The 19,457-nt window shown below is 45.6% G+C and overlaps 1 protein-coding gene and 2 non-coding genes across 6 annotated transcripts; 1 reads left to right on the plus strand and 2 right to left on the minus strand.

Moving 5' to 3' along the window:
• Window positions 1-2,960: 2,960 nt before the first annotated feature.
• On the minus strand, window positions 2,961-3,034 carry TRNAN-GUU (transfer RNA asparagine (anticodon GUU)). Its single transcript has one exon. It is a non-coding gene; the product is annotated as a tRNA-Asn (tRNA).
• Window positions 3,035-9,238: 6,204 nt separating this feature from the next.
• On the plus strand, window positions 9,239-12,142 carry LOC135913640 (uncharacterized). 4 transcript variants are annotated; one of them, XM_070520917.1, is made up of 4 exons: window positions 9,239-9,406; window positions 10,177-10,352; window positions 10,474-10,796; window positions 10,861-12,142. In XM_070520917.1, the coding sequence occupies exons 2-4, from the start codon at window positions 10,299-10,301 to the stop codon at window positions 11,630-11,632; spliced, it is 1,149 nt and encodes a 382-aa protein (XP_070377018.1). In that variant the 5' UTR covers window positions 9,239-9,406; window positions 10,177-10,298; the 3' UTR covers window positions 11,633-12,142. The 4 variants fall into 4 exon arrangements, with proteins under 4 accessions (XP_070377018.1, XP_065302250.1, XP_065302248.1 ...); XM_065446178.2 differs by having other exon boundaries at window positions 10,183-10,352; XM_065446176.2 differs by lacking the exon at window positions 9,239-9,406 and adding an exon at window positions 9,917-10,082.
• A 7,031-nt stretch (window positions 12,143-19,173) lies between these two features.
• TRNAN-GUU (transfer RNA asparagine (anticodon GUU)) lies at window positions 19,174-19,247 on the minus strand. The gene has a single exon. It is a non-coding gene; the product is annotated as a tRNA-Asn (tRNA).
• Window positions 19,248-19,457: the final 210 nt, after the last annotated feature.

Here is a 19,457-nt window from a genome sequence, read left to right on the forward strand (position 1 = left end):
TTTTCACGTGACATTGATCCAAAATTTAGACGTTCATTGAATTGTGGCACATACCTAGTTTCGAATGCGCAGTTGAAGAAGTGAGGTTACATTGATTTTATGAAATATCTAGATATAATCAGTGGCATATACCCAGTAAAACATGTTCGCGTCAAGTGAGTCAACTGATGAGATGCACATATGCAATGCCATACACCTGGAACACAACTTGTTCCGCCGATAGGCTACGGACGCGGTTTTGTCATGACAGCAGCCCCTTACTCTACAGACCGTAAACGACCCATTACTCCAAGCTCACGAGAAAACAGATAAAGTCCATGGGCTGGCCTAGTGATGTCAAACCTTCGCTCTCGCGATTGATTGATTGATTGATTGATTGATTGATTGATTGATTGATTGATTGATTGATTGATTGATTGATTGATTGATTGATTGATTGATTGATTGATTGATTGATTGAAAACATTATTCTTCCACCGAGCTTGGGTGCCCGCCTCTTAACCTAGACGTAGGTAGGGGGGAGGACGAAGCAGTCCCCGCGCGTTGAGGACGGTGAGTCTTCATGGCCTCAACGGCCAGGCGGATTCCTCGAGGCTGGTCGTCTTCAGCCTCGCTCTGGAGCAAGGCCTCCCAGGCTTCTCTACTGTCAATGTTTTCTTTGGACCCCGGGTAGCCAGCACACTCCCATGTTATATGGTCTAGCGCACCTTCTTGCTTACAAATTTTGCAGAGGGCGTCGTTATAGTCCCTCGTCTGAGTGAAGTAGATCCAATGTGGTGATGTATAATTGTTTCCCTGGAGGCACCGCCAAGTGCGAGCGTCCTCCAGAGAGAGAGACCGACGCGGAAGCGGAAAGATTCTTCTTTCGGCTTTGTAATAATCTACAATTTCCCTGTACGAGATGATGCTATCTTTCATCCCTGGAACTGGCTGCTCTAGAGTTGCCCGGTGGTAGAGTGCTCGGGCGAGCTCGTGAGCGGCTTCGTTGCCTGGGACTTCTTCATAGGCCGGAACCCAAATAAATGTTATGTCCCTCCTAGGAGAGTCCTTGAGTGGAATTTGGAGGGCCTCTTCCGAGATTCTCCCGTTGTTAAAATTTCGGATAGCTAATTTATTATCGCATAATATTACTCCTGCTTTTGTACACGCACAAGCGAGCGCTACTGCAACCTCCTCGGTTGTACAGGCATCCCTCGTGCACGTGGAGCAGGCTATCTTAACGCACTTGTCGCCATCAACCACCATTGACACCGCAGTCGCGTCTCTGCCGCAAGCGGTGTCCACGTACGCTACTTTATGCGCTTATAACCTTATAACCTTATAAGGTTATAACCTTTCGCGGCGACATCGTGGCAAACAAAATGCAGCCCGTCTAGGGTGCGTCTCCTTTTACAAATTCCCATGGCATCAAGTATGGCGTTATTAGTGACGCCTGACGTGCACAGGCGCCATTACGCGCAGCTGAAAGGTCAGGTTCGCTCCGCCTCCTCAACTGCACCTCAAATCCTAGCGCCCTGCCTCAGTTAAACAATACACTTTCCAAGCGGCTCATAACTATACGGATAGCACCTCAAGAGCATTTAGATAAACTGTCTCGTAACTAAGAAAAAATCAAGGCAGTGAATCTTATCGGTGTCTAACAGTAATCGCTTAAAGATGTCCCCACCACAGTAGAGCTCCGCGCACGACTCCTATGCTATTTCTATTTCTACCCCATTAAGCAAGATAATTTTATTAGTTATGCAAGAAAACACAAAAAGTGCTTTCAGCTGCTATTTATGACAGATTCAGTCGCGTGGCGTTTCACGTCAAAGGAACTCAAGCTCAGGTACGATTTTATTACGATTGCATGCATTACGAGAAAAAAAGTATTATTTCTCTACGACACTTCAAGAACGCGGCACCCGACGCATTCCGTCAAGCATGCTTTCAGCAACGTAATCATCTTCAATACATTAATAGTATTGAAAGTAATACATCAATGTCAAATGACACATTGACTATCCAAGGGGTTACATTCACCGTCAGCACAAAGTCCCTTGCGTTTTCTTTGCTACCGCTGAAAAGAAATTGCAAAAACAAGTCGCTTCCACAAATGTCGACACCGCGCCTCAAGGTGAATTTTTTTAATAATTAAAGTTATTTTCCCACCACGTAATGCTTGGTTCTGATTCGGCTATTGCTGAAGCGTAGTACATCTCAATGTTAAGCACACCACGGCACGGGCACATGAGATAGACAAAGCAGACTGAAATGAAGCAACAAGACTATTAAAAAGTAAACTACTAATTTTTTACATTATTCTCCTGAAACTTACGTTGGTACTGCCAAATATACTACGTCATTCCGTTGGGCGCCACGTGTCCACTTCCACCGATGAAATACCGTTCCAGGTGCCCAAGGGAATGAGGAGGTAAATTTGGTGGCCTGCCCGCACTCAAGCGATAGACCAGCTTCGTAGACAGCAAGAAGATAACCCAAGCTGCTCGTGGTGGGCCGGACTGGCGGTGACCTCGGAGACGTGACGAAAAACGGGGAGGGGGAGGAGAGTGACATCGACGACATAGATGCTCATTTTCCAGCCAGTTTCGGTTTCAAAAAACCTGCCAAGGGGCACTAATTGTTCGCGTAGCTTCCACGTGAAATCCGCCATTCAATATTTAATCGTTGGGATAGGTACTGTCGAGGACAGGCTTCAAAGTACTCATTTGCTGTAGCCACCTATTGTGGATAATTGGAAAGTTAATTACAGTAACTTCGCTAATTACGCACGTAATTGCGGAAATTCCTTTGTATCTAGAAGCTGCCAATTACTACACTCGTATGGTAAAGATAACGTTACCGTGATTTATATTTTCCTAACTTAGGTAATGTGGTGCAGCTACGAAAAGCCACCCTGTATATAAGACATACATAACAAACACCTAATGGAGAGTAAAAAAGCACTAAAAAAATGCAGCCGCCCCCGGGAGGGCTCGAACCTCCAACCTTTCGGTTAACAGCCGAACGCGCTAGCCGATTGAGTCACGGAGGCTGGACGCTGCACGGCAGCGTAAAAAAAAAAGTGAGGTTGCCTTACCGCCGAAGTCTTTCACAAAGACCGATCCCGTGGACAGCTATTCTTTATTAAACACTTGCCCGGGCCCGTCCCGAGCCCGAAAGTGTGGCACGCTGGCCCGCCCGTTCACGGCCCAGTGATTTCACGACCCGGCCCGGCCGCGAAACTCTGAACCCCTATGAAAATGTTCATTGCCTTTATGTTTCCTTTATGTTTCCTTCTTGTGCCCTATGTGACCTTTATGATTCCTTTTCCTTTGTGTGACCTCCGGGACGCCAACTTTGTGTGTACCACATGTTTACTCATCCTAACGTATACCTCGAGGAAGTGACCTTTATTATGCCTCTAGGATGTGTCCTTTATGTTTACGGCAGAATGTTAACTGGGTGTGTACTATGTGTTACCTGAGTGTACACTTGAGTGCACATGTAGGTGACATAGAGTGCACATAACAACTGCCTGTACACATAATACAGGCAGATATATCTGTACTTTGTGACAGCCGTTGATACACTCTGCAGAGTCATTGTAAGTACTAAATCTCTACTTATCCTTTCCTTTGCCCCAAGAAAACAACCCTTATTATAATTATTGTAGTATGTGCCCTTTGTGTTTACGGCGGGATGTTACCTAGGTGTGCACTTCAGTGCACACGTAGGTAACATAGAGCATTAATCTATATATGGTGCATGCACTCTTTATATGTTACCTACATGTGCACTTGAGTGCACATGTAGGTAACAGAATGTGCGCAGTAAGCATCTTTTGCGAATAATACAGTTAGAGCTATCTGTGCTGTATGTTAGTCACTGGCAGATTCCATGAAAAGGCACTGCTTGCACCCCTCGCACTAGACATGCCGACCGGCACTAATTGTGGCTATATTGTGCGGAAAATCGATCATTCCATGAAATAGGATGGTGTATATAATGATTGATGCCATGCATTCTCTTAATATATGAAGTATTTCTTACTTTTTCAACCTGCTATTCTCCAGTAGCAAGTCATATGCAGAAATCTGCCCTATTTAACCTAATATGCAAGAATTTCATGAAAGTTTTGCGCCAGCTAGGCTATCAAATATAGTTGATTGAGTGTTTAAGACGGTTCTCATAGCAGGCGTCTTTCAGATGCTCCGCTTCGTCTCCAGTTTGGGAAATAATTTACTTAATTAATATATCTGGCTTTATGTATATATATATATATATATATATATATATATATATATATATATATATATATATATATATATATATATATATGAGCACTATATTACCTGTGTGGGCACTCTATGTTACCAGGCTGTGTACTCCCTCGAGTGCACATCCAGGTAACATAGAGTGCGCTCAGTGATTATCTTTTTACACATGCTACAGTTAGATCGTCTACCTGAAAGATGTATTAACTTTCACTACTGGCGTATCAAAGTAAAAAAAAAATGGGGGGGTGCACCTGCCTCCCCCTCCCTATCTATCTTGGCCGCATTGATCACCACGCGCCATTAACAGTACATACGTACATCAAAACCTCATGCAGCGAATAATCCTTCACGAAAAAACACAATTGCGCGGCCGCTGGAGACGCGGTGGCACGACGCGCAGTGTTCGATGGCTTGCGCTACATGAACCGCGAAAGAGGCGGACGCCTCCGCGGCCAATCTGCCGCTTTGCTAGTGAGCGTATATGATTATACAACCATTTAAGTAGCTGTTCTCGTCGCTTTCGCGCTGACCACAAGTACGAGTAACTGCTGTGTCGATATTAGCACGCGTAGAAGAAGGGCAGCGCGGATCCCGTAAATGCTTGCTTGGGCGTACAACTGAATAATTTATAATTGTGAGTTGGCTGAGTATGAAAGTTGTGTGCGGGGTATGGCCGTATTTGATTACGCGAGCATGCAAGCAGTACGCCTGCTTCACTTTGGCCGAAGTTCCGCTGCCGCTGCAAGCCAGCCATCGCCACATTCTGTCGTCTTTATTCTTTACGCTACGAGGAAATATGGTTCCACCTATTCAAGATAAGGCCTGACATTCTCAAAAACACGCCACTGTGCGCCATAAGAAGCGTGTATATGTGTGGTGATTCGGAATTTCTGATCGGTGGGTCTCACAGCTATCGCGACTGCCCGCACACCGTCCGCCATCCCAAGCACACGGAGTTGCACATGATGAGCGCTGATTGGCTCGTGTCCGTCGGCAAAAGTTCGCGCATAGCTCGTCTGAAATCTCTGTAGATACCTTAAAAAAAAAGCAACGTACCAAGACACTTTAAACTCAATAATTTGTGTTTAAATACCAACCTTCCTTCCTGCTACGACTTTTTTTTAATCTCGAAGGCCGTGCTTTTACAAAATGCCCGCCCTAAAACAAAATGTAGATCTCGGAGGCTAAATTCACTTGTTAACCGCAGTGCGGCGCTGCCGCAGTGTGACGGTTGAGCTGGGCCACGTTGTGTTGGTGTGCGCGGTTGGAGTGCTCGTTGCAGTTACACGGTAATTGAATCGTATTTTCGAAGTGCCTAAACAAACTGTGATCCGTACCGTGTGCATTAACCATCAGGAAACCTCTGGACTCGTGTAACGCCATTAGTTCGCCTTATGTTTCCTGTGATACGCCAGTGTCTTATGTGTACTACAGCGCCCGTCCGAGCTGCCTTTGTTCTCGCCTGTCCGCGTTCGCTCGTGGAATACCTGGTACTGTGGCTTCGAATTATGGTGCGTGGAAGAATTTGTTGAAAGTTGTGCTTTCGTGCGCTGGTGTTCATCGGCAATTCGACAGTGTTCGCGCCGGAAAGAGCGTCGTCGCGTGTTGTCTACGAGACGAAGGAGCCGTTTGCTGACCACATTGAAGGTAAGCAGGTCTGACGCTTGCGCGCATTCTCGCAGCTTTTGGTTCATGTAGTAAGCTTTGTGGAACGACAACAGAACACGTTCTGAGCGTATGTTGACCATGCTGCTGTGCACATTTAGCAAAGCATTTCACGAGGGGAGTTTCCGTGAAATTTATTATTTCTTACCGCTTATTTGCTTTATGCAGTGATGTGCTACCACCGCTGATCGTTGGGACTTAATGGGCAAATATTTACGTAAACGTTGAAAGTTACTGTTCTCTCGGTAGTTTCCCGGCAAGAAATTCTTCCGTAGATATGAATTTCCGCAAGTTACGTGTGTAATGCATGTCGATGTGTCACGGGCATCGCGAGTTGGCACGCGACTGCGATGTGTGACACCTGAACAGATATTAGCTTGTGTGAAGATTACTTTATTGATAGTGTTCAGTTTGAAGTCCAGCTTCGCGAGAACTTGTATGCATTGTTTGTGTTCGACGTGCTCGCGTATTTGTCTTTTATATTCTAGGGCAAATATAGACCGACATTACAACAGCGAAATTTCTTTTTAATCGAGGCATGTCAATCAGACGCTAGCTTTCATTAATATTTTCATCCGAAGAACAGGATGTCAGTGCCTGCGATTGTTAAAGGCAGTGGCTTGTAGCACTGCCTAATAAGGGATGCGATATTCTTGCGATGCTTTCCACTCGATGTTTGCCACTCTTATAACCCACCTTCCATGGCTGGCTGTTCTAGTTAATAACGGTAGCGGAATGTCGGTCAGATCAATGAGCAAAAGGAGTAGCATCGGAAAAGGGATCGCTACAAAATCGCGGCCTAGGTTTTAGACCCTTCGTAATCGATTGTTCGTTTGATTTACTAGATATTTAAGTTTTGGTGATAATTTCCCAGGTATTCTGATGTTTGCTGCTGGTTTTATTCCCGCCTGAATTTTACCATATAATAGTGTAACCACTTGAGATATAACTACGAGACATCTGTACAAGCAGGAACACAAAGATTTGTTGGCCAGTTGCCTACATCTAAAGGTCATGTACGACTTAGCAGCTGCTGCAGAAATGTTTAAAAAAAATTGTGAGCAGTTTAATACCTGAGTGGACTGGCAGCTCAGTCTGTTTCAAACAACAATTAGTTAAAAGCTTCTGTGTTGCCCTGATGTTTTTATGAGCTGCTTTTGACTGCTCCACGTTTCTTAGCTGTGTGCATACAGGCCAGGCTGTTCTTGCTTGTATGAATATTTTTGAATAAGTGAAAAAGATTGGCTTTTGTTTTGTTTTTCAGGTCCCAAGCACCACATTCCAGAGGTCTACTGTGAGCAGACGTGGCAAATTGCAGTAACATCCAGATAGTCCAATAAACTGTTCGTAGTTTCAGACAAACCTTTGCAAAGTATAGTCAAAACTTTCTTTTAAAAGTGCGAGCACTGATCCAACCTGATCATTCTATCCAAACATTACATTTAAATTAGTAACAAAGACATAACTAGAACAGCAGCACTGCAATGAGGAACGTACAGTGGCACTCCAAGTGTTATACTGAAATAATCTATGAAGTCTAATTACTTTGTAATTTTAGAACAAATTGGCATGATTTTCTCTGCCATAGCAGAGTTCCAATCCGTGCGCTGCATCATGTAGGGAACAGTAACCTTACAATGAAAACCAATGCAAAACTTTTTAACTCAGGAAATGTTTATAAAAATAAAATGTGCACACGGAATTCTTCATCTATGCATGTCTACGTAAAATACAGGATTTAATCACTGCGGCCACATAAAGGATGCATAAAGGTAGGACACACGAAGGAAACATAAAAGCAGTGGCCAAATTTCAACATGGAGGAAACATAAAGTACGGTAACATAAGGGATACATAAAGGGAGGACACACGAAGGAAACGTAAAAGCAGTGGCCAAATTTCAACATGGAGGAAACAAAGTACGGTAACATAAGGGATACATAAAGGGAGGACACATGACGGAAACATAAAAGCAGTGGCCAAATTTCAACATGGAGGAAACATAAAGGACATTTCCTCATGTGAACTGCGGGAAACATACAGTAAACATAAAGGGCATAACCATTTTCATAAGGGAACATTGATAGCGCTTGAGACAATAAACTTGGCTTGGATGCAACGTTAAATGAGCTTGTCTAGTGACTTCCAGAATACTATAATACACTGCCAGCAGAAACTATTTTACATCCATTAAATAGAAATGGATTACACGCAGGGGTAACGCTCATGTGCAATTGTACACGGCGAATTTTTTTTAAGCTGCACTAAATATTTAAACATTGGCTGTGGCATATAGGAGGTATATGCGTGCTGTATATGCGTGCTGTAATAAATACGTGCTGTACGATTCATCTTTTCAGATTATTCACGAGAAACCAGCGTAACAGCATTAAAAAATCGCGCCGAGCTTGAAGCCTTGTCACTTCGCCGTAATATATCTCCTTTAACACTATTCCATAAGCTTTACTATCACGTATATCTTCATAACGAGTTCATGTGTGAACCCTGAGCCATCTTTCCGCGTCGGGATCATTCTTGCAAAGTAAAAAGCATAATGTGTCATTCCCTCACCTCGCACCGCGAAAGAATGGAATAATCTGCCATCGCACATTGTCACCGAAACAAATGCCTCAAAATTTACAGACGCTCTACGCAGTACCATGCATACATAATATATCACGTCTGACTCTCTGATTTGTAAACATTTTTTTTTTCTTTTTTTAATGCGCCGTTAACCAAAGCTTCCACGACAGTGTCACATTTTGTACAAATCATTTAGAGTTGCTGTACTGATAACTATCATTATTTTTTGTGTTTGTACGTTGATGCACTGTAATTAATTTTTTTACCAGATTTGTTTTTCCATTGTAATTACATTTACGCACTGTTCACCCCACCTATGTAACATTTACACTATGTAATACCCTCCCTAGAGGGCCTTTAGGGTTATTGTGAAATAAATAAATAAAGTATGCACTGGGACTGATCCCCAGGAGGGCGCCAGCGTCGTTCCGGCTTGTCCGCCATGCTTGCGGTCCGTGCGGCCTTTCCCCTCGGGTAGGGTGTGTAAAGAAGCCATGTTTTCTTATTTGCAAGTTCACCTCGGCAGCGACTCGTCTTCGAAGTGTGCCAGCATCTGCCAAAGGTCTCAGCAACGCGTTCGCAGTGCGGTCGTGTCTTTTGCAGTGAGTGCAAATACTAGCTATGCATATTTCCCGTTTCTGCAGCGTCGACCTGCTGCATACGCGACAATGGTGAACTGCGTTGTGTTTGGTTGCAAAACCACACAAAAAAGAAGCGAGGCGACGAAAATGTCGCGCAGGTCAGCTTTTTTTCACTACTCAAGGTTGTGAAAAACCAACGTAAGAAAACCGAAGAGACGACTGCTCGAAGGAGAGCGGAGTGGCTTCGTCGAATCAACCGCAAGGACTTGGACGACTCAGCAAACCATTACCGAGTGTGCGGCAAGCACTTTATTTCAGGTAAGCGCTGATATCTCAGAATGAGCGTCAGTTCAATTTTAGTATACTTTTAATGACGCCCAGCGTAGCGGTGTCGTCGCGTTGGCGGTTCTAGGGTCAGCGAATGTCTCAGCATTCGCGCGACCGCCTCAATCCAGCACAGTCAGCCTTTACTGCAGTTTTCTGGGCTGGAATGATCGTTCTGTTTTGTACTTTGTTGCCAGAAGAAAATAAGCTCAAGCGAAGGTAGCGGGTACTACAAAATTATTCTTTGAACAGTGCTGTGCGTACATATGCGAGCTGGAAAAGAAAACGCGTTCCGTTTAAAAGCGTACGTCGTCCTGAATCAGCTACTGCTGACGAGCCACTAAAACAGCTCTGCTGGTGATCTGTGGATCTCGCGTTCTATGCGGCTGTATTTCCGAAAATACGAGGCGCAAAACGAGTGTTCTGCGCCAAAAGTAAAACAAATACCTCTATAAAGAATTTCTAGTGAAAGCCTAGAGCCCACTACTGTGCTGTGCATGTAAATCCACATCACACAAGAAACAGTTTGACATTCATTTTTTGAAAGGTTAATAGTTTTATTTTTTGCTGGTCGACCAGCATATGCAATGGCTTAGGCAGACCCAGACGGTGCACCATCACTTCATTTAGGACATGGAAAAAGTGTGGACTCTGAAGGTTTGGCATCCCGGTAAATGCCCTTACTTTTTCAGGCGCTTGGTAAATAAGTGTGTATGCTGAAGTTCGTTATGCCTTCAGTAGGAATGGGCCACGTTTATTTTCAGATACAGGAGAAAGCAAAGACGCTCAGAAAGAAGAGCCAGCCCTCTGAAAGAATGCCAAGTGAGCCCAAACACAACAGTTGAAGATGACATAGTGATTACAGAAGACGCACTTTCATCTGCTGATGGTCAAGAACCAGAACAGCCACAGGTTCCTGTTGAAGTCTGTAAAAATAGAGGTACGTCCCAGAGTGCTTATCACCAGTAGTTGTGTGCGTTTAAGCAGTGGAAAGAAATGCATTTTGTCTAGAAGAAATTCCTGGTGCTAGCATCACGCATATCTGCATCTTTTCACGGAAGGCTGACTTCATTCATGTGACTGAACTGACAATGGCTCACATCGGACAGTTGGAGGAAGAAAACAGGCACCTTCTCTCAGAGCTTCGAGATGTAAAACAGGAGCTCAGCATGCACGTGTTGTCAGAAGACATTCTGAAAACAAGGGAGGATATGGTCCAGTTTTACACTGGGCTGCCCAACTTTGCCCTCCTGCTTGTATTGTTCAACTTACTAGAGGAAGGCGCAACGCATACAAGCCGTAACTCTCTGACAGCATTTCAAGAAATGGTCATATTTCTGATGCGCCTGCGGCTCAACACTCCTCTACAAGATTTGGCCTACAGGTACTACCTTGTGTTTAACTTTCGTTTGATGAAAGTTGCCAGTAGGTGTAATTGTTATTTGCAGGTTTCACGTGTCGCAGTCCACAGTGTCAAGGAATGTCAACAAGTGGCTGGACGTGGCCTATGTTCAACTCTCTCGAGCTGTCCAGTGGCCTGACCGGGAGACTCTCCGGGCAACTATGCCCATGACTTTTCGCAAATCATTCGGTGTGGAGGTAGCAGTTGTTATAGACTGTTTTGAGGTTCTCATTGAGGGGCCTTCATCTAAGCTGGCCCGGTCGCACACATGGTCCAACTATAAAAGTCACAACACTGTAAAACATTTGATGGGCATTGCACCGCAAGGTGTAGTCACGTTTGTTTCCAAAGGCTCGTGTGGGCGGGCAAGTGATAAGGTTATTGCAGAAAAGTGTGGCATTTCGAACAACCTCTTGCCTGGGGATGCTGTTCTAGCCGACCGAGGCTTCACAATTGCCGACAGTGTTAGTATGCACTGTGCCAAGTTAGCCATGCCTACCTTCACTAAGGGCAAGCAGCAACTTTCGGCCATGGATGTGGAGAAGACTCACAAGATAGCAAATGTGAGGATTCATGTAGAGAGGGTAGAGAGGGTAATTGGGCTCGTACGAAATAACTACAGAATCCTCAAGCTCACACTGCCTGTGGAAGTGCTCACTGGTGAAGAAAATGGACCAACAGTGCTCGACAAGATGCTTTTTATTTGCGCAGCATTAATTATGCAACATGAACAGCTCAACCGTCCCATTTGGCTGAACTCGCGTTCTTGTCGTGCATGCGCACATATCGGCATGCTTCTGCAGAAGAACCTGAGGTAGTATGTTCTTGGATTTGTCTGACTTGTTCACAACGACGGATGAAGGAAGGCGACACGGGATAACCACATAGGCACAATAACAAATCAACATTTTATTTCTCGACACAGGAAAACTCTTGGCAGCAGCTATTTGTTCCTGTGTCAAGAAATAAAACGTTCAGTTATTGGTGCGCCTTTGTGGTTGCCCCATGTCGTCTTCTTTCGTCCGTCGTTTTATTTCGCGCCTTTGTTCAAAACATAAAATTACTAACTCGCCCACCAGTACGTGCCGAGTTTGTCTCAGACGTCAAGTGCATATCTTCCTGGAGTTAGCTAGGATGGAATGGAACATTCTTGAACTCTGCGTGGATCTTGATTAAATTTCTGTCCGTTGAACGTAGAAACACGGAATTTGTTGTGACCTAGCTGTGTGTCAGTGTTTGTTTCGTCTGATACCTGCGACTGCCTTTCTTGAGTTAAAGGTGCTACAAGTACACACTGAATTGATGTAAATAAAAAATTTTTAAATTTGCTTTTGTTTTTTTCCTACAGGTATGCATACAGAATAACATTCCACAGTGAAATTGTTACGCACTATTCATACCAAACTTCCCTCCACGTTTTCTATGTTCACGGTTTGCCGTTGCACTAAACTAGAAGGGGCAAGCTTGTCAGCCACTGCATACAAATTAGGCCTTCCTACTTTGCTCTGTGCACTCTGGGCAGTACCATTTTTTCTTCGGAGCTCTCTTTAGATTAACACACTTATAATGAAGCCAAACACGCTTGCATGTCTTGCTGTCGCACATGACCATTCTGCCCGATTCGGGACCGCCACATACACAGTACACATCTGGTGGCACAGATTCTTGATCGCTAGCCTCTTGTGGTCCTTTTAAGATTATCTGTCGAGTAACGGTAGCACAGTTCAGGCAGAATCGCAAGCTTGAAGTACAGGGTACAAGGTTGCAGCATATTCTTGCAGAACTGCGAGTCTTCATAGATTCGAAGAACGATACAATCCTTCAATGTCCAAACTACAAAATCACAGTACTTTACCTTGCACACGTAAATCTGCATTTGGACCTGATAATAATAACTGTGATTAGTCCTCAACATCACTTTGTTGTCTGCAATCTCAAGACATGCTGTATTGGACTCTGCACAACTTCTGACAGGCTTTTCTCTGCTGTTGTATGGGCACTCCACCTCCACCACCCCCCGATCGCAGCAATCGCAGCTGACCACACCATCGGGGGTTGCAGCCAGAAATGGATTTTCGGTAGAGATGTGAAGTCCAGCCTGATTATATTGAAAAATAATGTGCACATTTTTCGATGCAGCTGCGTAAGTTTTGGTGGCTTTCTGCTCATTATCCTCATGAAGTCTGTGGGCTGGAGAACTGCACATCTTCAGGGTAGCATAACCTTTTCAGCAGGGACAGCGAGGGGTTTGTGGTGGATGTTCTACACACAGCCTTTGCGTTTGATGCTGTGATGCGGCCAGCTCTGAAGGCGAACCACTTCGTAGTTCTTGCCTGCTCTCTGGTCTCCTTTTCTATCAACTCAGTGACCTGCAACGAGACAGTGAAGATATGCGGTGATATAGTTCACAGACAAGTCTGAAGACTGCAAAGTGCTCAAAGCGTCAAGGTCATTTAAAAATAGCAAAATCAGTCAGCAGTTTCAACTGGCATTTGCAGGGCAGTACTGCTGCAGAAAACCAAATACAGTAAGAACCGGAAACATGCCAATTGTAGGTGATGTACCTCATGCTCAATTGACAGGCCTCCAGCAAGGGCAGAGCATTTCTCTGTGATCTCGTTCCATGTGCCCGGAATCTCCTCCTCTTGCAAATTCGTGAGAATGGCACTGGGGAACTTCATCGCCACGGGAACAAAGTGGTCAGCAAAATCAGGCTGCAAAGACAGGAGTGCTGGCCGGCTTCTGCTGTTGTGGCAAGCAGCCAGAAATGCTGCCCACTCTTCTTCTGTTGCCTCCTTAACAGCCCTTCTTTGTTTCTTCTTACGAAGAGGCTGTTCCCCATCCATGAGCCTTTTTTCATAGTTGAAGAGGCGAAATTCACGTTGGAAACCCTCTTCGGCTCGACGGATCGCACTGTTGGAGGCAGCCACGCATTTACTTTGTCTGTACATGCTTGCCCATCCCTACTCTTCACAACTGCATCTATGTAAAAAAGCACTGCTGCAATGTGAGAGCAGGCTTCCCCGAGGCCTGCCTTGCAAGTACAGTGCGCAGCTTGAACTTCACCGTCCTCCTTGATGACAAGCCAATGTGTCAGCGGTTTGTCATTGACTGACTGGGAATGCCGGACCTGCATAAATAACAAAGCTGCTTAATGCCAAAAACACTGCATAATGCTTCACAAGGTTGGGAGAGGCTTCAGAAGTGTAAAGCAAGAGAATGAAATATGCCATAACAAGACACAGAAAACCCTTTAGGAACAAAAGAAAACGAGAACATTCTCTTTTACATAAGTTTACCTTTTTCTTTAGGATGCCATTTTAATGCCATCGCCGATTTTTTTTTGTGACTGAGTTTTTTGGATCCACTCTGCGTCCGACAATGAGGCAGTCAAGTAAAGCGGACCAGGAATGAGATCTGAACTCGTTGAACACTTTCAGCATCTCTGTCATTAAAGTATGTAATGTAAAAATGGCCAAAAGCAAGGTATCGCACGATGAAGACAGAAATAAAATTAGGCGGATTACTGCCTTGCACTACACTTGAACCCACTTGCATTGGAACATCTGAAGCATTTTGGTCGAGTGTGGAAACAGTAATCTGAGCCTAAACTTTACTAATAAATGTCGTGCTCTACATTTGCTGCATTAGCGAACCATATGAAATGAAAAAGCATGCCTCAGCGGCACTTTTTCACAAGTTTCAAACACTCGCAGCCGCGCGTAATCTGCACCAAGAACAAGCACTACCGAACTACTGTCAACCCCTGTGTACACGGTCAATCCCTCTTAACTAAAACACGAGAGCTCGTTGCCATAATTTTCAGAAGCTCAGTACGTCCTACACGGCCGCTCATCACAGCAATGCGGTACAGGCATACAGAGACCCGAAGCTCGTGCTTCTCTTCTTCTTCCACTTAGCTTAGTTGTGCGTCTCCGATGGACGCACTGGCCCTCTGAAGAACACGGCCAAATGCTCGCGTGTTCTAGCTAAGAGTTGACGACCATGTACGTTCCTTTCTGCGCATCATTCAAGCATTTCGCAAGCGTACACAAACACGTCTGTGGATCGCACTAACTTACCTGGCAAGCGATGACGACGCAGCCGTCGGATAGCACATTCAGGCAGGCTGCTGGACCCAACCGCTCGTTAGATAATTATGGGCCTCCATTGCCTGGTATGCCTTGAACTGCTCCCTTGTTACGAAGCTTGTTGCATGAACAAGGTAGTCTTTTATATCCGTGAAGTCGACGAGCGGGTAGAGATCGGCATCGCGCCGAACTTCTTCACCTCGGAGATCAAGCGGGTCGACGCCGTCACAAAGGCGCAGCTTTTGCAGGTTTCGAGATCTGTCTTCCTCGGACAGCTCGCGTGCGTAGGCACTTAAACGCATTTTAGCAGAATTCATGGCGCCGCTCACATGGATTACGCTGAAAGCGTGGAAAGAAGGCACAGGCGCCGCGACTCCGCGTCTCACAGCGAGCAGCACAACACCACACCGATGCAGCCAGACGGAGCTTGTGCTGGAATGTACTTCTATGCGGCTGAAAGCACGCTCCCGCAGGGCGCGCCGAGTTATTGTGCCTGACGCATGTATGGAACCACGTGTCACTGACGTCACGCTGGTTCTACTTAAACGGCTGTGGAAATAAAGACGGGGCTCTTTCCCCTTGCTGGCGTTTTGGACTACAGTCGTCTCCTGTCTTTCGTCGATCACCCATTGATAGCGGCGGCGCCGATACGACAGAGCTGGCGAGACCGCAGCAATGGCGGACGGCTCGACCGACGCTAGCGCCCCTTGCGTCTGACGTCATGTGCATACCTCCTATAGCACAATTCTAACCCGTCATCTGAATTAATCGATGAAGCGGGTAATACTTCTTGGAGAAATCTAAGTACTCAATTTGATAAATAACATAATTAAAAGCGAATTACGCGAACTAACTTTTTAATTGATTACACTAGTGCACATACTTCAGTCTTCGAATTGTTGCCTCCTAGTATGCAAGGCACATCGACTTGAAACGAATTCTGAGGATGACACCGTTTACGAGATATGCCCCGTTAACTTGGCGGTAAAGTGCCCCGTTGTTCATCTTACTTTATATGCTGAGCACGAGGTCGCGGGATCGAATCTTGACCACGGCGGCGGCATTTTAATGGGGGCGAACTGCGCTGCTAGAGAAAGCGTAGCACCGCAAATGCAAAGGGGCACCCTCTGAGTGACCTTCTGTTTTTTTCATATCAATGGGCACACAATTGAATAATGAAGGGGAAATTTGCTATCACTTGCTACGATTAATTTGAGCAGACGAATTGCCATTCATGTGGCGCTGTGTGACCATCGTAGCTTTTTTGCACCAGTTAACTTGGACGACGAGAGCACGCGGCAAACATTCACCTCCGCCTGCTGACACACACATGCAATGGCCTTGGCTGCCCTCTAGGCCCACGGCCATGCCAGCGGGCACTAGCGGTCCTGTGTGCCATGAAGCCAAGAATTATAGGCCCAATGAAACCGGTAACACTACGGGCAAGCAAGGAGATGAACACAATGAGGAGAGCGTGCAAAAAAATGCTGAAGCACCTAGTAGAATCAATGCGCGTGATTCTCGGTGGTCTCGAGACTCCGGCCGCAAAAGTGCCCTACAAGTGCTCGCCATGCTAGAGCCGCTTATCGCAGCTCTTTATATGCTATAAAGATGTTGTTTGACGATTGTGCTGTTCACGCAGGGGAGGCACACACCAGCTTCGTCCTAGCGCCTCTATCTTTATGCTCACTCAAATTGGTGACTACAGACTTGATGCGAAACTTGCTTGTGGCTTCATGGATGACATTTGTGAATGTTTGTCATCAGAGTGTTGAACTTGCTTTCACCTTTGCGCATCCCTCTTGCTATGTCATCATCATCTCTCATCACATCTTTATGTCCCCGTTCCCCCCTCCCCCTTTGCAGAGTAGCAGGCTAGAGCACCTTAGCTCAGGCGGACCTTCTTTAAATTAAATTATCTCTCGCAAACTTTGGATCGCTGGACGTGGGTCACGAGGTATGCGCCCCCTCTTTAATGTACCTTGTTGACCCCAACTTGTGCCACTAGGTATGAGCCACACTCCAATGTAGTGAAATTGCAAAGAAATCAGTCAGGTAGTATAGTATTGAAAAAAGAAAAGCGTTCAGGAAAACTTCGAAACTTCACCATTCCGTCTTCTTTGACGGGTACGCAAGATCACTGACAGCCACATGGGCGGTTAGCTGTGGGAAAAAAATGTTCTTTTGTGTTTTTTGCAACTAAGCCTCGAGAAAGGCAGTTTGTATAAAATAAATGGGGGTAGAGTAACGATATTACAGCCAATAGCCTTTTTTACGTCCCTCGGACGCCGAGTGGTGGTCTACGGAGAATTTCGCCCAACTGGGGATCTTTAACCTGCGCTGAGATGCACACGGGCCTCTTGGCAATTAGCCTCCATTCAAACTGCAATCTGCGGAGCCGGGGATTAAATGGCAGTTTCGAGCTGAGTATACTAGCGCCTTAGGTACTCAGCTACCCCGAAGGGTGATAGAGTAAGGTCATACAGGCATATGAGTGTGATGAGTCCAGGTATGTGTGCAAAGACTCTCCACTACTGCGGCTGAAAGCGTATGTGACCCAGGCTGAAGCGTCAGTAGCTAAATAGCTGAGGGTCCTCGCGAAAGCGGAGGTTTCACACCATTAGGGCCGCTCATGGACTTTATTTGTTTTCTCGTCAACTTGCAGTAGAGGGTCGTCTACGGTCTGGTAGAGTAAGGGGCTGCTGTCATGACGAAACCGCGTCCGTAGCCTATCGGTGGAACAAATTCTGTCCCAGGTGTATGGCATTGCATATGCGCCTCTCATCAGTTGACCCACTTGACGCGAACATGTTTTACAGTGTATACGTCACTGATTGTAGATACGTATTTCATAAAATCAATGTAACCTCACTTCTCCGACTGCGTATTCGATACTAGTTATGTGCCACAATTCAATGAACGTCTAAATTGTGAATCAATGTCACTGGAAAAGAGACAGTTTTCATGTGCTCCTCTTCAACGAAACTGGCTCCGGCAAACTTCCATCACTGCATAGGCGAAAAGAAGCTATAGTGCCAGATTTAAATGAACGTCTTTCAGGTGAATTTCGATCTCTGCATAGTTGCCACTGGGCATGTGTTCCATTAGCACCTATGCAGTGCCTTATATACCGTAGCTTTTTGCACCAGTAAATTTTAATGGTCGCCATCATCATACTTATTTTATTCTGCACCATACTTATTTTTTACCTGCACCAAATTTTTAAGTTAGAAAAATATAAATCACAGTAACGTTATGTTTACCATTCGAGTTTGCGGTTTGGCATCGTCTAGGTACAGAGCCATTTGCGCAATTACGTGCGTAATTAGCGAAATTACGATAATCAACTTTCTAACTATCAACATTATGTGGCTACAGCAAATGAGTGCTTTGAAGCCCGTCCTCAACACTACCTATCCCAACGAATAAATTTTGAATAGCGGATTTCATGTTGGAACTACGCGAACAATTAGTTCCCCTTCACAGGATCCTTGAAGCTGAAACTGGCTGGAAAAAGAGCATCTGTTTCGTCGATGTCACCCCCCTCCCTTTTTCGTCAGGTCTCCGTGGTCACCGCCTGTACGGCCCCGAGAGCAGCTTGGGTTATCTTCTTGCTGTCTGCGGCGTTGGCCTAGCGCTTCAATGCTGGCAGTCCGCCTACTTCGCCATTTCATTGGGCGCCACGTGTCCACTTCCACCGACATAACACCGCTTCAGGGGTCCAAGGGAACGAGGAAGTAAATTTGGCGGCCCGCAGGCACTCAAGCGATAGGCAAGCGCCGCAGACAGCAAGGAGACAACCCAAGCTGTCCAAGCGGACCGGTGTAACCTCGGAGACGGACGAAAACCGGGGCGACGGTCACATTGACGATATTGACGCACTTTGTCGAGCCAGTTTCGGCTTCAAGGAACTTGCCAAGGGGAACAAATTATTCGCGTAGCTCCCATGTCAAATCCGCTATTCAAAGTTTAATTGTTCGGATAGGTTGTGTCGAGGACGGGCTTCAAAGGTCTCATTTGCTGTAGCCACCTAACGTTGATAATTAAAAAGTTAATTACAGTAACTTCGCTAATTACGCACGTAATTGCGGAAATTTCTTTGTATCTAGAAGCTGCCAATTCGTACAATCGTATGGTAAAGACAACGATACCGTGGTTTATATTTTGCTAACTTAAATAATGTGGTGCAGCTACGAAAAACTACCCTGTATATAAAACATACATAAAGAAACACCTAATGGAGAGTAGAAAGCACTAAAAAGTGCAGCCGCCCCCGGGAGGGCTCGAACCTCCAACCTTTCGGTTAACAGCCGAACGCGCTAGCCGATTGCGCCACGGAGGCTGGGCTTCTCACGGCGGCGTAAAAAAGTTGGGTTCCATTAGCGTTAAAGTGTTTCGCAAAGACCGATCCTGCGTACAGATATTGTTTATTAAACCCTTGCCTTTGCCCGTCCCTAGCTCTAAAGTGCCGTATGCTGACCCGCCCAATCACGGCCTAGTTGTTTCAGACATGATCTCTACCCGGCCCGGGCCCGAAACTCTGAACAATGAT

The sequence above is a fragment of the Dermacentor albipictus genome, chromosome 6, assembly GCF_038994185.2.
Source record: "Dermacentor albipictus isolate Rhodes 1998 colony chromosome 6, USDA_Dalb.pri_finalv2, whole genome shotgun sequence".
NCBI classification, from domain to species: Eukaryota; Metazoa; Arthropoda; class Arachnida; order Ixodida; family Ixodidae; genus Dermacentor; species Dermacentor albipictus.

Bases quoted from the DNA above. Each gene is read 5' to 3' on its own strand.
- LOC135913640 (XM_070520917.1), top strand. From the start codon at position 10,299: ATGGTCAAGAACCAGAACAGCCACAGGTTCCTGTTGAAGTCTGTAAAA. The intron at 10,353-10,473 runs GTACGTCCCAGA...TTTTCACGGAAG, and splicing joins TGAAGTCTGTAAAAATAGAG to GCTGACTTCATTCATGTGAC. The intron at 10,797-10,860 runs GTACTACCTTGT...TGTTATTTGCAG, and splicing joins CTACAAGATTTGGCCTACAG to GTTTCACGTGTCGCAGTCCA.